Source organism: Salvelinus sp. IW2-2015, linkage group LG4q.2, assembly GCF_002910315.2.
Source record: "Salvelinus sp. IW2-2015 linkage group LG4q.2, ASM291031v2, whole genome shotgun sequence".
Lineage (NCBI taxonomy): Eukaryota > Metazoa > Chordata > Actinopteri > Salmoniformes > Salmonidae > Salvelinus > Salvelinus sp. IW2-2015.
In genome coordinates, this window is record NC_036843.1 from 9,638,422 (window position 1) to 9,656,626 (window position 18,205).

At 45.1% G+C, this 18,205-nt stretch overlaps 2 protein-coding genes across 2 annotated transcripts in view; one reads left to right on the top strand and one right to left on the bottom strand.

Annotated features, from left to right (window-relative positions):
* The window catches only part of vash1 (vasohibin 1), a 541,933-nt gene that overhangs the window by 331,798 nt on the left and 191,930 nt on the right, over nucleotides 1-18,205 (top strand). The window lies entirely within an intron of this gene.
* LOC111962964 (latent-transforming growth factor beta-binding protein 2-like) overlaps nucleotides 1-18,205 on the bottom strand; it is a 153,371-nt gene that overhangs the window by 46,125 nt on the left and 89,041 nt on the right. Inside the window, 1 exon segment of the mRNA XM_070443285.1 lies at nucleotides 8,561-8,635. Within this exon segment, the coding sequence (XP_070299386.1) occupies nucleotides 8,561-8,635 (75 nt within the window).

An 18,205-nucleotide genomic window follows, 5' to 3' on the forward strand; every position in this document is an offset into this window, starting at 1 on the left:
CCGCGCGCGACTCGTTCGTTTTTTCGCGGCCACGTTACTCTTGGTTTCCTGCTGCCCTACTGCCCTTCTCCCCCTCTTCTTCTGGCTCCTCCACCTGCTCTCTGCCCCTTCAGCTGCGTGGCCCTGTCCTGGCTTCCGCCGGGGGAACACGTCTGGCCCTGCCGGCTTTGAGTCCGCTGGCGGCGTAGTGTGTTCCTGATGTCGGCTTGTTGGTTCCTTGTTGTCCCCGCTCATCTGGGCCGGTCCTGTCCCTCGGTCGTCCCGTGTGGGTTCTGGGGCTTTTTGCTCCGCGTTCTTGTGCTCCTGTTTGCCGCCCCCGGGGTGAGCCTGCTTTGTGCCGTTGGCGACCGCCCGCTCGCGGGCCGCTTATCGTGTGGTATTGTCGCTGTCTTCCATTTCCTCCTCCTTGCTCCGCCCCGTTGCTTTCTGTCCCCCCAGCTGGCTTCCTCTTGCCGCTTCCCGTCTTCCCGCCGTGGTGCCGGTCTCAGCATTTTGTTTCTGTGTCCTGTTGCCAGCTCTTTGGTCTTTGGGCCCTACGTGGCGTTATTGAGATAAACTTTTGTTATTGACCAAATACTTATTTTCCACCATAATTTGCAAATAAATTCATTAAAAATCCTACAATGTGATTTTCTGGATTTCTTTCTTCTCATTTTGTCTGTCATAGTTGAAGTGTACCTATGATGAAAGTTACAGGCCTCTCTCATCTTTTTAAGTGGGAGAACTTGCACAATTGGTGGCTGACTAAATACTTTTTTGCCCCACTGTATATACTGTATATACAGTCAGCTCCAAAATAATTGAGACAGTGACACATCTTTTGTTGTTTTGGTGCTGTTCTCCAGCACTTTGGATTTGAAATGATGCAGTAACTATGAGGTTAATGTGCAGGCTGTCAACTTTAATTTTAGGGTATTTTAATCCGTTTAGAAATTACAGCACTTTTTGTACATTTTAGGGGACCAAAATTATTGGGACAAATTCACTTATAAGTGTATTAAAGTAGTCAAACGTTTACCTCATATTTCTAGCACGCAATGATTACATCAAGCTCGTAACTCTACAAACTTGTTGGATGCATTTGTTGTTTGTTTTGGTTGTGTTTCAGATTATTTTGTGACCAATAGAAATGAATGGTAAATAATGTATTGTGTATTGTCACTTTTATAGCAAATAAGAATATAATATGTTTCTAAACACTTCTACATGAATGTGGATGCTACCATGATTATGGATCATCCAGAATGAATCATGAATAAGGATGAGTGAGAAAGTTACAGACGCACAAATATCATGTCCCCAAGACATGCTAACCTCTCACCATTAAAATAACAGGGGAGATTAGCATTTTGGGGGGGTATGATATTTATGCCCTTTGGAGCTCACTGCATATACACTGAGTGTACAAAACATTAAGGACACCTGCTCTTTCCATGACCAGGTGAATCCAGGTGAAAGCCATGATCCCTTATTGATGTCACTTGTTAAATCCACTTCAATCAGTGTAGATGAAGGGGAGGAGACAGGTTAAATAAGGATTTTTAAGCATTGAGACAATTGAGACATGGATTGTGTATGTGTGCCATTCAGAGGGTGAATGGGCAAGAACAAATATTAAAGTGCCTTTGAATGGGGTATGGTAGTAGGTGCCAGGCACAACGGTTTGAATTTGTCAAGAACTGCAAACGTTGCTGTTTCTTTCATGCTCAACAGTTTCTTGTGTCTCTCAAGAACGGGTCCACCACCCAAAGTAAAACTTGACACAACTGTGGGAAGCATTGGAGTCAACATGGGCCAGCATCCCTGTGGAACGCTTTCGACACCTTGTAGAATCCATGCCCCAACGAATTGAGGCGGTTCTGAGGGCAAAAGGGGGTGCAACTCAATATTAGGAAGGTGCTCCTAATGTTTTATACACTCAGCGTACTGTGCATTTGGAAAGTATTCAGAACCCTTGACCTTTTCCGCATTTTGTTACATTACAGCCTTATTCTAAAATGTATTAAATAAAAAATGTCCCTCATCAATCTACATACAATACCCCATAATGACAAAGTGAAAACAGGTTTTTACAAATTTGTATGGATTAAAAAATTATTAAAAAGAAAAAACAGAAAAAACATATTTACATAAGTATTCAGACACTTTGCTATGAGACTCGAAATTGAGGTCAGGTGCATCCTGTTTCCATTGATCATCCTTGAGATGTTCCTACAACTTGGAGTCAACATGTGGTAAATTCAATTGATTGGACATGATTTGGAAAGGCACACACCTGTCTATATAAGGTTCCACAGTTGACAGTGCATGTCAGAGCAAAACTGAGCAATCGAGGGAGAAGGGCCTTGGTCAGGGAGGTGACAAAGAATCCGATGGTCACTCTGACATGGCTCCAGAGTTCCTCTGTGGAGATGAGAGAATCTTCCAGAAGGACAATCATCTCTGCAGCACTCCACCAATCAGGGCTTTATGGTAGAACGGAAGCCACTCCTCAGTAAAAGGCACATGACAGCCCGCTTGGTTTGCCAAAAAACACCTAAAGACTCTCAGACCATGAGAAACAAGATTCTCTTGTCTGATGAAACCAAGATTGAACTCTTCGGCCTGAATGCCAAGGTTCACCTTCCACCAGGACAACGACCCTAAGCACACAGCCAAGACAACGCAGGAGTGGCTTCGGGACAAGTCTCTGAATGTCTTTGAGTGGCCCAGCCAGAGCACGGACTTGAACCCGATCGAACATCTCTGGAGAGACCTGAAAATAGCTGTGCAGCGACGCTCCCCATCCAACCTGACAGAGCTTAAGAGGATCTGCAGAGAGGAATGGGAGAAACTCCCCAAATGCAGGTGTGCCAAGCTTGTAGCGTCATACCCAAGAAGACTCGAGGCTGTAATTGCTGCCAAAGGTCCTTCAACAAAGTACTGAGTAAAGGGTCTGAATACTTATGTACATGTGATATTTTAGTTTTAAATTCTTTACAAATTAGCAAAAATGTATAAAAACCTGATTTTGCTTTGTCATTATGGGGTATTGTCTGTAGATTTGACGAAGAAAGAAATCGATTTAATCACTTTTAGCTATATGACTGTAACGTAACAACTGTGGAAGAAGTTCAAGGGGTCTGAATACTTTCGAATGCACTGTGTTGTGTGTGTTGTGTGTGGTGTGTGTGTGTGTGTGTGTGTGTGTGTGATGTGTGTGTGTGTGTGTGTGTGTGTGTGCGTGGTGTGTGTGGTATGATATATTATATATATATATATATATATATATATGTGTGTATGTGTGTGTGTCTGTGTGTGCGTGTGTCTGTGTGCGTGCATGTGTGTTGGTGGTATGGGGGATTAAAAGGGGAACAAGTTTAAGGTCATAAATAGCTGACTCCCCCATGACTTATCCCCAAGCCCCTCTGTTAGTAATGATGTAAACAGGCCGACTCAAGTGTAAGCAAATGGGCGGACATTGTTTCCTGACGCAATGGACAACTCATGTCATGGGGTTATACACTATGAGCTCTGAGCAAACCATATCTCTTGGGGAAATGGAACTCTGCTAGCTCCCACTCAGAGAGACAACAACACTGCTTGTGGAGGCGACAGGGACTATAGGGATGTAGAGCTGAAGGCTGAAGTTTAACGTTAGGCTCAGCCTTCCTTCATCACATGGGGTCTGTAATCCAGGGTCAGGTTGACTCCAGATTAGTGTTAGTGGTACAGTCTGGTCGGGGGTAAGGGATTGGAACTGACAGCCTGTCATGACCTGCACTAATCTCAACACCTATCTGACTTCATGGTTGGTCGCTCACTCATTCTCCAAGAGACATTCTCTGTTATTATATACGCACAGATGGAACACACATAGACGTCTATCAGAGCACTCCGACAGGTTTCTCATGACGCCATTGTTATTGTAGTAATGACACGGAATGATGACTCCACCTAAAGAGTCCCCTGACTGCGCTTAAACTGACAACCTGCCCGGCCCTAAACTCACCCGACTCGTCATTTCTCACTTTTTGACGGCAGGGCCAAAATAAGCTTGTAGAGGATTCACATAAACAACCAGGATAATTATTTACTGTCATTGTAAAGGAAATATCTAGTACTATTGGAGTGGGGACTGGCGGGTCCTCTGTGAAGACTGAGGTGTTTAAATGTTTTGAATCAGACACTAAACATAAGTCAAGAAGCAAAAAACCCATCCATTTGAGGATTTGGAAAGAATAAGTGTTCCTTTTCCAAATCTTCTCAGATACATGTAAGACCTTGACCGGTCCTTAGCTGGAACACCTATCAAATCTCAATCCATAATGTGAGAGTTCAGTGACCAGCCGGAGGAAGATGACACGACAGCACCATCCTCAGGGAACAGGTACTCAGTGTAAAGCCAATTAGTACACACCTGGGCCCACTAATTGCTTTGTGTCTTCCTCTATATAGGTGTGCCAGGAGAGGAGCTGGGGGAGGATTGGGAGTAGAGACGGGGACCTGCGAGGACATCGGTTTTTCCTACCTCAGAGAAAGTCTCTGGGGCACCTTGACTCTCTGTTAACCAAGACAGGCTATAGGTAGAGAGGAGTGTTCCTCCTGTAACCACACTGCTCAAAAAAATAAAGGGAACACTAAAATAACACATCCTAGATCTGAATGAATGAAATATTCTTATTAAATACTTTTTTCTTTACATAGTTGAATGTGCTGACAACAAAATCACACAAAAATTATCAATGGAAATCAAATTTATCAACCCATGGAGGTCTGGATTTGGAGTCAAAATTAAAGTGGAAAACCACACTACAGGCTGATCCAACTTTGATGTAATGTCCTTAAAAGCAAGTCAAAATGAGGCAGTAGTGTGTGTGGCCTCCACGTGGCCTGTATGACCTCCTACAACGCCTGGGCATGCTCCTGATGAGGTGGCGGATGTCTCCTGAGGGATCTCCTCCCAGCCTGGAGTAAAGCATCCGCCAACTCTTGGACAGTCTGTGGTGCAACGTGGCGTTGGTGGATGGAGCGAGACATGAGTCCCAGATGTGCTCATTGGATTCAGTCTGGGGAACGGGCGGGCCAGTCCATAGCATCAATGCCTCCTCTTGCAGGAACTGCTGACACACTCCAGCACATGAGGTCTAGCATTGTCTTGCATTAGAAGGAACCCAGGGCCAACCGCACCAGCTATGGTCTCAAAGGGTCTGAGGATCTCATCTCGGTACCTAATGGCAGTCAGGCTACCCTGGCGAGCACATGGAGGCTGTGCGGCCCCCCAAAGAAATGCCACCCCCACCATGACTGACCATGCTGAGGATGTTGCAGCAGCAGAACGTTCTCCACGGCGTCTCCAGACTCTGTCACGTCTGTCACATGTGCTCAGTGTGAAACCTGCTTTCATCTGTGAAGAGACAGGCGGCGCAGTGGGCGAATTTGCCAATCTTTGTGTTCTCTGCAATCCCAAACGTCCTGCACGGTGTTGGCTGTAAGCACAACCCCACTGTGGACGTCGGCCCTCAACCACCCTCATGGAGTCTGTTTCTGACCGTTTGAGCAGACACATGCACATTTGTGGCCTGCTGGAGGTCATTTTGCAGGGCTCTGGCAGTGCTCCTCCTTGCACAAAGGCGGAGGTAGCGGTCCTGCTGCTGGGTTGTTGCCCTCCTACAGCCTCCTCTACGTCTCCTGAGTACTGGCCTGTCTCCTGGTAGCGCCTCCATCTCTGGACACTACGCTGACAGACACAGCAAACCTTCTTGCCACAGCTCGCATTGATGTGCCATCCTGGATGAGCTGCACTACCTGAGCAACTTGTGTGGGTTGTAGACTCCGTCTCATGCTACACTAGAGTGAAAGCACCGCCAGCATTCAAAAGTGACCAAAAAACATCAGCCAGGAAGCATAGGAACTGAGAAGTGGTCTGTGATCACCACCTGCAGAACCACTCCTTTATTGGGGGTGTCTTGCTAATTGCCTATAATTTCCACCTGTTGTCTATTCCATTTGCACAACAGCATGTGAAATTTATTGTCAATCAGTGTTGCTTCCTAAGTGGACAGTTTGATTTCACAGAAGTGTGATTGACTTGGAGTTACATTGTGTTGTTTAAGTGTTCCCTTTATTTTTTTGCAGTGTATTATGTCTAGACGATAGTCTAAAGACAGGAGTAGCCGTTTGTTGTTTTGTTTTCCTTTTTTGGCCACGGCCTTTTGGTCAATGGCTTAGTTTATGTTTATTTATTTTGTTACGCAGTTGTTTCCGAGTTGGACGTTCCCTGTACGGGAGTTATTTTTGTCAGGTGAAAGAAGACCCGTTTAGTAAACAATACAAAAGGAACCACAAGCACTGCCTCTGGTCTGTTCATTTTATACCTCCCGCCTGTGTTAGGGTGCTTCGACAAGCTGATCCGTTCACAATAACATCTCGATATAGGCTAACTAACAATATGACCTGCTGTCTATAGAGACTTAAGCCCCCACTCACAACAGAAACAGCACATACTAAGTTTATGGCAGTGAAGCCATAGATGTTCCACTACATAAGCAGCCCTATATATATTCATGGTGACTCCAGCTGACCCAGTTTCTCTGGAGTGTTTGAAAGATAAGGGCCTGTCCGGAGGTCACAAAACAGCTTGTGTTTCTGAGGGGACATCTTATCTGTGACGCGATGCCCACTGTACGCCACCGAGCCCGGCAGCAGGGGTAGAAAGAAAGAGCAGGGTGAATCACGTCTGTGCTCAGACACAGGATAAGACACAATACTTTTCCTCCTCTGAAATACAGAGCAAGAAGCTCAAGGCGAGGAGTCACGCTTTGGCAAGGAGGACACCCGTTTGATAATAATGACAGAATCACTGAAAAATCAGCTTTTTGCCTCCTTGGCAGTTGTTCTGAGGGGTAAAATAAAATAATTTTGGGGAATGGAGCTCCAGCTGAATTGGAACAAGACTTTGAAGCTGGCCAGTAAATATTGTGAATATCTGTCAGTTTGGTTTTTCAGCCTCCAAAAATGAGGGACTGCGAGGGGAGAACATCTTGAAGTGATCAGAAAAAGCCAGCTGAATTAAAGTCAGATAAATGACTTTACTGGCAACTCTTGACACCCTTTTGGACAGCATAAAAAGTGTCTTTGTCCACCGCTTTTTTTATATAAATGCGAGGAACGCAAAATAATTTAGCATATTAATAACTGCATCACCACAAATAAGAAACACCCATAGTATCCACAATACACTCTACTACAGTATTTGCCATGCAACTCAGAAAACTTGTTGAAATTTACTGTTGATGATGACCAATCTACTAAAATAAAACGAATCTTCTTGTTTTACATTGTGTGTATTCTTTTGTCTGTGATGTGCATTTCAAACCATTATAACATCTAAAATGATCTGTTTATGATGGTACACTCCATAAGATTAAGTATGCAATGTCATCCAGATTTAAAAAAACATAAATCAAGTCTTTGGAAGTTGGGAGTGGAAGAGCTGGTCATAAATCTAACTGATAGTCCTTAGCACTGACAGAAACTATATTTGGAGAATAGCACGAGAAACATCCAGAAATCACTGATGTATGAGGTAATGCATATCTCTTCAGGCCAAAATAGACCTATTGATCTTTGAATTCCAATATGATTTAACACCATCTTATATGTGATTCTCTCCCTCTTTGTGGTTGTCTACAGCAGTGTTTCCCAACTCCGGTCCTCCAGTTCCCCCAACAGTACAATTTGTTTGCTGTAGCCCCGGTCAAAAACACCTGATTCAACTTGTCAAGGGCTTGATGATTTGTTGACAAGTAAAATCAGGTGTGGTTGTCCGGTGCCACAACAAAATATGTACTGTTGGGGGAACTGGAGGAAAGGAGTTGGGAAACACTGCTCTACAGTATCTACAGTATCCAGTGGATGTACGTTCTGGGAGGATATCTCTTCTATAGCAGTCAGCAGGCTGACTGGGCCCACTAAAAGGCAGTGAGGAGGGAGGCATGCAACACATTCAGGGACGGACGGACACAGCTTGTTTTCACACACAGATGGATGGGTGAGCTGGAAGTCACGCCGTCTATCCCCCGCTGACAGATTGAGTGGGAGTGTTGAGAACAAACTGTAACAGAAGTTTAACAAAAGGCTTTGGCTATATAGCTCCATACAGACCTCCACAGAGCAATTAAAAACACCACTCCCTCCTGGGGCATATTGGGGCAGCTGAACTCTGACCCAGGCCACAGCTTGTTGTACCCATGACCCTGTTCCCAGTGGGCTAGACATATAGACAGGAATACTTTTATACAGGCCCTGGGGGTTTGTTAAGCATGGTCATGTATGGGCAGTCACTGTAAAACTGTTCTTATCACAATACAGACATAACGTTTTGAGAATAGGATGTGGTGGAGTGTAGCTGCAACACAATGCATGTGTGGGGGTTGACTTGGGTCATTTGAATTCAGTGCAGACATGGTACAACTATGTTAGAATACAATCTATGAGAAAACATTCAATGACAGTTCTTCAGGCACTATTGGTATTACTAAACACAATCAAACAACAAGACATATTTCCTTCCCCTTACCTTGACAATGAGTCATGTTCATCCTTTTGTAACCCTTGGGGCATTCCACTTGCCCGTTCGCAATCACTGCATACGCTGCGGGAAAAGGAAAAGAAAGAAGGTGATGAGTGAGAGCACTGATTAGAGAAAGAGAAATTATCACACTCTGCTTGTCTACTTTAAAACAACATTGCATCCATAAGACACAGAGGGAGGGAGGGAGGGAGGGAGGGAGGGAGGGAGGGAGGGAGATGGTTCATGTGTAGCATGGGAGCATATAAATTACAGATGTGCTGAGCTTGGCAGGGGGAGAAATGAGACGGGGACCCACAGCTGGGCCCTGCGGGACACCACAATGCTGCCATGTAAACGAATCCCCATTAACCACAGTTATACGACAGCACTGCCATCACGCACAATCATCAACACCACACGTCATTTATAATCATATTACCCAGAGCTCCACACCCCTGGGGACACATACACAGTGAAAGAGAGCCTGTATATCATAAATTGTTTCGAGAAAACACATGCCACAGCCATGACCTGTGTCACCAACCACGGCGAAAATCCACTTAAACACCAGACTAATGCTTCATGTGTACACGCCAGGAATGATGATGAATGCAAGGTTTACTGGGGATCTTACCAGGGTGCTGCGCATTTTTTTTTTGCTTGTTCTACTATAACAATAACAATCTCCTCATGTAGCATGTCCTTCAGCGAGGTACTTTAGAGGTTCACAGAAGCGGTGTTGTAAATAACGCTCTGTGTCCGTTCATGCCCCCAGCGTGGCCATACACTTGCTGACAGAGGCCTGAAAACATGATGTCATTATTCATTCGGCACCCAGTCAGGGCAGGGCATGCTCAATTAGTTGTTGGGACCGGGGAAGGAGGCTATTCTCAATATCAGATGGCCAGGACTGAGTCTTCACTTGTGGGGAAGGTAGGGGGTAATCAGAGCCGATTGCTGGACAGGATCAAAGTGATTAGTCACAGATTTCACAGTTATGGAAAGGTGAAAGAGGAGACGCAGACAAAGAGTCTCCTAGAATATCATCAGACACATGTTGAAAGGAGAACGGTCCTCCTCATGATTTAGTAGTGTCTGGCTAGGGTGGATTTTTCATTTCAACATGATGGGACAGTAGTGTATTCACTCCCTTTACATCCAGCGGAAGAGCAGAAAATGTTTTTCATGTGACTTCCAGACCATTCTTAGCTTTTCTAGTTCATCAGATTGTGAGCGGCACCACACAATTGACAAGCCTTCAAAATAATGTTGATATCTCATATGTACATTTGATCTAATTTTCAGCATATACACTACCGGTCAAAAGTTTTACAACACCTACTCATTCAAGGGTTTTTCTTTATTTTTACTATTTTCTACATTGTACAATAATAGTGAAGACATCAAAACTATAAAATAACATATATGGAATCATATAGTAACCAAAAAAGTGTTAAACAAATCAAAATATATTTCATATTTGAGATTCTTCAAATAGCCACACTTTGCCTTGATGACAGCTTTGCACACTCTTGGCATTCTCTCAACCAGCTTCACCTGGAATGCTTTTCCAACAGTCTTGAAGGAGGTTCCACATATGCTGAGCACTTGTTGGCTGCTTTTCCTTCACTCTGTGGTCCAACTCATCCCAATCATCTCAATTTGGTTGAGGTCAGGGGATTGTGGAGGCCAGGTCATCTCATGCAGCACTCCATCAGTCCTTCTTGGTAAAATAGCCCTTACACAGCCTGGAGGTGTGATGGGTCATTATCCTGTTGAAGAACAAATGATAGTCCCACTAAGCCCAAACTTGATGTGATGGCGTATCGCTGTGGAATGCTGTGGTAGCCATGCTGGTTAAGTGTGCCTTGAATTCTAAATAAATCACAGACATGCGGAGATCATCCTTCACCCACACCGCGTCTCACAAAGACACGGCGGTTGGAACCAATAATCTCCAATTTGGACTCCAGACCAATGGACAAATTTCCACCAGTCTAATGTCCATTGCTCGTGTTTCTTGGCCCAAGCAAGTCTCTTCTTCTTACTGGTGTCCTTTAGTAGTGGTTTCTTTGCAGCAATTCGACCATGAAGGCCTGATTCACACAGTGTCCTCTGAACAGTTTAAGTTGACATGTCTCTTACTTGAACTCTGGGAAGCATATATTTGAGCTGAAATTTCTGAGGCTGGTAACTCCAATGAACTTATCCTCTGCAGCAGAGGTAACTCTGGGTCTTCCAGTGGCGTGCCGTGGGCCTGGGGCCTGGGCCTTCAGTGAGGTACTACACAGTCCCACCCGAATTAATCCACCACTTATTACCATCATTATGATGACATGGCTCTAGACACTATACATTTAGACAGAAACGCAGTATAACCAGGCGTTGCGTCACCTTGAAATTGACAAATTGACATTTTTGGGTAAACAGTGTTTACCCAAAAACATGACACAATCAATGAGTCTTTTCAATATTTCCCTTCACCTTTTCATTGTGCAGCTCCGTTGCTCCGTTGCCCTGCGCGCTTGTTAGTTGAGCTGCAGATCCACTCCGGTGTCCCCAAAAGTTTTCAAAAGCACAATTGCTTGTAAGTGCCCAGCCGTACTTTGGTGTCTCGTTGCTGCCTTGGTTAGACAACTCAAGTGTGCAAAGCCAGTGTGGCTCCAAACACCMAATCGAYCACTTGCAAATAATAGGCATTCCCAGCAGTACAGTTTGCAGTGCTTCTYGGARCCTGTGAGCCATTGACAGCGCWCGTAGTTGAAACTTTGAAAGTGGCTTTCCCGCCTGTGACAGGCTTTGTGGCGTCGGGCGACCTCTCCTTACAATGTCTAACTTTTCTTGAAAAGTTCGTCTTGAGAATGACGTTATAATTATATCCTCGACCAAATCGATATCTTCTCCTCCTTCCGCCATTGTGGGTYGAAAAAAAAGCTTAGTAGTACGCGAATTAATTCGTTTATCAAATTCAGTTTCCTAGATCTGCATAGACCTGCCCATAGGACCTGCCTCTCAATATTGGTAATCCAATCAAAAGACGTGCACGCACTACGCCTGCTAGCTGGCTCCTGTGTAACACTGGAGCCAGCTAGCAGGCGTACAATAGCCAACTCTAAAGCTGATTGGTTGACACTAAATTTTCATTTCCATTCACTATAAGCTACAAGCGCCCGCAGTGTTGATTCTGAAGGCCTGAGGGCAGATTTTAGACCCCTGGCAACACATGATGGCTGAATATGATTGGATAAAAGATCTAACATAAAGACCAGCACTCCAAATCTCAACCTGGGGCTGGAAGCAGTGCAACCAAGAGGAAAGCTATGAAATGAAGAGTATAACTCTTACTCTGGGGAATAATTTAATACATATTTGTGGGAAAATATATTTAAAAAAAATATTATATTCTGATGATGTTTAGGCCAGCAGAGAAGGCCTTGCAGGCCCTGACGGCCCACCACTGGGGTCTTCCATTCCTGTGGCGGTCCTCATGAGAGCCAGTTTCATCAAGGCGCTTGATGTTTTTTGCGACTGCACTTGAAGAAACCTTCAAAGTTCTGGAAATGTTCCGTATTGACTAACCTTCATGTCTTAAAGTAATGATGAACTGTCGTTTCTCTTTGCTTATTTGAGCTGTTCTTGCCATAACATGGACTTGGCATTTTACCAAATAGGACTATCTTATGTATACCCCCCCAAATTGTCACAACACAACTGATTGGCTCAAACGCATTAAGAAGGAAACAAATTCCACAAATGAACTTTTAAGAAGGCACACCGTTAATTGAAATGGATTCCAGGTGACTACCCCATGAAGCTGGTTGAGAGAATGCTGGACCACAGAGTGAAGGAAAAGCAGCCAACAAGTGCTCAGCATATGTGGGAACTCCTTCAAGACCGTTGGAAAAGCATTCCAGGTGAAGCTGGTTGAGAGAATACCAAGAGTGTGCAAAGCTGTCATCAAGGCAAAGGGTGGCTATTTGAAGAATCTCAAATATAAAATATATTTTGATTTGTTTAACTCTTTTTTGGTTACTGCATGATTCCATGTGTTTTTTCAAAGTTTTGTAGAAAATTGTAAAAATAAAGAAAACCCCTTGAATGAGTAGGTGTTGTAAAACTTTTGACCGGTAGTGTATGCACACACACGCTCATTCATAGCTTGCAACATGCACACAGTATGGCACACTACATGCGAGCTCCATAAGTACCATCAATATCTTTGCTCTTACACAGTATCTACAACGTAATTTGGAGCACAGCAGGAATTTCGCCACCAGTACCAATGAAAACATGTCCCCTTCCCTCCAGGCTCTTCCCCTGGCCGAGTGGGCCCTGAGGGGACGTTTATCTTCAGGCAACGCTGCAGCAGATTGCAGGGTGTTGATCTGAAGGCCTGGGAGTGACAGACAGTGGTGTCGCAGGGCACCTGGCAGACAGTGGTGTCGCAGGCTGTCTGGCAGACAGTGGTGTCGCAGGCCGTCTGGCAGGTAAGCAGATGGTGGGTCAACAGGACCTGATAAGAGCCCCTCTCATACATCAATCTAGACACCAGGGCAGTGCAAACAGGTCCGGCATCCCCTCAGCCACAGTAGCACATCTGCCCTTACATCAGTGTAGTACTGATGTAAAGCTGACCCTGCAGTCAGCCTTCCTTCTCCTCTGTTTGTTTGGGAACCCCCCGCCATTTATTTTCCTTTTCCTTCCTACACAGGCGACAAGCTGTTAATTGGATTTTTTTTTTGTGGAATTCTGATTCCAGATCCAGCTGCCAAAGTTCTCTCTGTTTGTGGTATTGGTGAACCTCAGTTCATCAACAGGCTATCAATATCGCAGGGAGGAGAAAGAATAGGGGGAGATCTTGTAGTCTACCTGGAATGTGCCATCAATCCGTCATATTTATGGTGTTATCCCATCTGTGTTCTGAGTGGTTGTGAGAGTCTAACAGTATGAGTTCATACTGCTGGTCATGACGTGACTCAGTGATCACTGAAGGAGGCAGTAAGGCTGCAGTATCTTCAGGTTCACACAGTTGATCAGAAGTGGATCAGACCAGACGGGAGCTCCCCTGCAGGGTCAGGGTCGGGGATAATCGTGTCAAAGCGAAGCGGCTGTTCCGGTCCCGCCCTGCACCCCTGGAATCCCCAGAGAGGCCTCTGGGTAATGAGCTGTTGTGACAGGGCGGTGGGCGAGGCGGGTACGAACCCCTATGAGAACAGGATCAGTCTGCCATGATTGACTGCAGGGGCACATGCAAAGGGATGCCTGGCAGGGCGCAGGCCACTCTATAAATCTTATTAGCACAGAGAGAATAGGGGACACACAGAGAACAGCAGGTCTGTCTGAAGTAACTTCACCCACAGGTACCCGAGCTGGCTGACAGGACATCATCTGTATGGTCAACCCACTGCTAAAGACAATGGCAAACAAACAAGATACTGCATAAATAAGACCAGAAGTTTTGCCTAACCACCTTACAAGGGAAAACGAGTTATAGGCCAGTGCAATGGACAACAAACTGAAAGAGTGAAATGTACTGTAAGCTATGTATCTAGGATATATGCTAGTTCAGGATGTTTTGTAACCTACTGTGGGTAGAATGCCACTGTGGAATGGATTTGACATGCCGTCATGCTGACCCAGACAATGTTCATTGTCACAGATCCCAATGCAGTGAAACGCAAGAGTGACCTCGCTGCATCATTAGTGTTCCCCTTGGTTACATGGATGCTGGGACAGAGAGACCAGACTGGCCCATATTCATTGTGCTTTACAAAGAGGAAGTACAGGGACACAGACTGTTGGCCTCACTTGTTACCCCTCCATTCATTCATTGCACTTTACCAAAAGACTTTGTCACCCTTGACTGATTTGTTGTACTTCACCAGTCATCTCTAAATTGTGTCAGGCATTTTATTTGCAACCATCCAGCAATATTTGCTTGTAAACAGTTGAAGCCTCATATAAAATGTCTTAATAGGTGGCATCACTTTCTTTTGAGAGCCTACTCTAAAACAGGAGTCAAAGCTAACTTAGCACGGCCTTCAAAATAGGCCTTTTGAGATGTGGGTGTTTACAGAGGGAATGAGAGAGGAGGATAGGCAAAAGGGGAGTGAAGGTAAGAAAAGAGTGAGAGGGAAGGAGTTTGAAGGGAAAGGAGCGAGTCTAGTCAAATGGGTTCTGCTTGACAGAAATCTTTAATTGGTAATTTAGTGCAATCATTATGTGGACCACCTGGCCTGAGGGAGGCTTTTATTCGCCTACTTAGACGTACGAGTGGCAGGCACATCCATCACAGGCTGAGAGCACGGTACTGAACCCACAATGTACTGTACTGCCTCAACCCCAATATACTGCTCCTCCATGGAGTCTGCCCTGAGTCACCCCCTACCCCCAGGCTTATCCAGGAGCCTAGCTGGAGAACCTGAGAATAAATAGTAGACCAGAGAGGGGTAATGGATGTGAGTCACAGGAGGAGGGGAGACAGTCATCTCTATCCATTCCAAAGTTAGCCATTCTGTAGGAACACAACAGACATGAGTGCCAAGAACCTTTAAAACCCTTTAAGCGACTTGCTTACTGAGAACAGACGGCCATGGGACAAACTGGTGCCATGGAGGGGTAAACCCAACACAACCCTTTAATCACAAGGAGCTGTTTCATTCCCTTTGAGATGAAGATGAGAAAGAACCCATGTCCCTCTGGCCTCCAGGCCAACGACTGATTACAGAAAACAGCTAAGGGGAAGTCATTTGCTTTCAAAGCAGAACGTCTCATTGGCACAAGCCAAGTTTGCCATTCTGGCACGGCCCATATCACGAGCCCTGTAAATAAGCCCCAGCTGCCAGCCAGTCAAGCGCTGGGGCATCAGATGAGACGAGACAGCCACATGGACCTAACATCAACATCCCCATGATGAGATCAGCCTCAGACACCACACACTCATGCAAAGCTAACATTTGCTTTCTTAAAAAGCTCCAGTATAGCAGCTTGGAGTTTGATATTGGGTAAATTACATTCCCAGCTGTGTGTTCATAGGCACAGACAATTACCATGTTTTGACAGACATTGTATAAAGACAATGCAGCTGGTCCGATCAAGGCATTTATTTCATCAAATGAAATCAACTGTATTTATAAAGCCCTTTTCACATCATGAGATGTCACAAAGTGCTTCTCCCTCATGTTCGGCTTGACTTAATCCTTCTTCAAAAACATTATATTTGTCTCAGTTTTTAACATCATTTGATGCTTTTTGCATCTGTTTGTAGTTTGACAGTTTTTAATTTGGTTCTGTCCTCCCTTCTTCACGACACCCACAGCGGTGTGGCTGTGACCTCCCATTTAAATAGACACACATTCTCCCATAATCTCCCACTGCCGCCACTTGACATGAAATATTTACCACTGGGGGCGAGGCCAAGAGATGACATGGTATAGTCCATACCCCATGATGAACAGGCTACACATGTATCATATCCAAGCCAGAGATTTCATTTCCATGTGCCTCCAATTCACTGGCATGGTGCCTTGGACAAGCAGTCCTCTCTGGGCCAGATAGATACTGTATGTCTGCATTGGGATTTATTCCTGCTCGCAGTCAGGCCCAGTCAGCCTTCATTAGCCACACTGCTGTCTAGCTAATAGATTCCATCACACTGTTTGTACCCGGCATTAAGCAAAATCAACACAGAACGAATCAGAACCTGCCAAAGGATGGCAACGTCTCTGTCTAATCACCATGAGAGAGAGGCTGCAGCGGCAGAGAGAGAGAGAGCAGCCTGAAACCTTGGCACGGACTACAGCACATGTTCAGCTCAGTCTGTGTTGTTCTGAACAAGTCGCCCCATCACTGGGTTTGGATGTTGGTCATTAACAAGTGTTCAATGTTTGATCACTGCTAATAAAAAGTACTAGGCACATGCTTTGGTCCTAAATGGGCAGATTCAATAGTTCTCCATGGGACTGGAAGGATGATCTCATGTAGGGTGATTTGGAACAGGGCCTTCTCCTCCTCCTTCTCATCTTATTTGATTAATCTGATGCTCAGGAATAACATTCCTATGAGAGAGAGATAGTAGAGTCAGAGAGAGGTTTCTCCCTCAGTATGGGGCGGGCCTGCTGGTGTGGTCGGGGTTGAGGAAGGAGGGGCAGAGGGCTGACATCATCATGCTGTGACATCATGCTGTGACCTCGGTGGCCTGGGGAGGTAGTGGCTCCAGGGCAAGAGGCCAGGGCTCCTGTGGGTGGGTCTGTGATTTATGTTGGCCCCGGGGACCTCTGTTCCTGGTCCCTGGGAAGCATCCCGGAGTGGGAGAGTCACTTGGAGGGAAGACTTCCTGGAATGACAGATAGGAAGACGACCGGAGCCATGCTTTATGGAATTGAATAAGCCATGGAACACACTGGTACTGATGGCCACTTATAAATAAAATTACTATGGGTGGCCAGCTACTCCATATAAAGTCAGAAACAGCCATACCACTCTCGCACCAGGTCATAGGGTCACACTCAGGGCAGAGCTTGTGGCCTCTTCTAAAGTACCTCAGATCAGTTTTCACATGAACCTTTCACTTAAAGTGATCCTCAATGCAGAAAACCCTAACAAACAGTCTGAATGACACTGATCTACCTATCATTGTTCTGATCTACTGTATCTACAAAGAGCTGTATTCACTTTATTGGGTACGTTTCCCAATATACTGTACTTTGAAAGCAAATTAGCTGTCAATCAACTCCATACCCCACATTGGCCTTGCCTCATCCAATCAGGTGTCATCTTGCAGTCTAGGGGGACAAGCAGCTCTAATTGCTTCCATCTCCTCTCCTGTCAGAGGACACACTTCAACATTTCAGCCATAAGCCAGGAAATTTAAATAAGTTCTGGCGCTGTTTTCTCTCAATTCAATTCAAGGGGCTTTATTGGCATGGGAAACATATGTTAACATTGCCAAAGCAAGTGAAGTAGATAATATACAAAAGTGAAATAAACAATAAAAATTAACAGTAAACATTACACTCACAGAAGTTCCAAAAGAACAGAGAGAGAGAGGAGAGATGGACATATGAACCAGAGAGAGCGAGAGGAGAGATTGACATATGAACCAGAGAGAGAGAGGAGAGATGGACATATGAACCAGAGAGAGAGGAGAGATGGACCTATGAACCAGAGAGAGAGGAGAGATGGAACATAGAACCAAGAGAGGAAGAGATAGATTGGACATATGAACCAAGAGAGAGAGAGAAGATGGACATATGAGACGCAAAAAAAAAAACGAGAGAGAGGAAGGAGGGACATCTGAACCAGAAGAGAGAGAGAAGAATGGACCATAAACCCAGATAGAGAGAAGAAGATGGACACCATGAACCAGAGAGAGAGAGAGAGAGAATGGACATATGAACCAGAGAGAGAGAGGAGGGATTGACATATGAAACAGAGAGAGAGAGAGAGAGAGCATCTGACCAGGAAGGGCATATGAACAAGAGAGAGAGAGAAGAGATGGACATAAACAGGGAAGGTGAAAACCAGAGAGAGGCGAGAGAGACATATGACAGAAGGGAGATGGACCTTGAAGAGGAGATATGAACCAGAGAGAGAGAGGAGAGATGGACAATATGAACCAGAAAGAGAGGAGATGGACATATGAACCAGAGA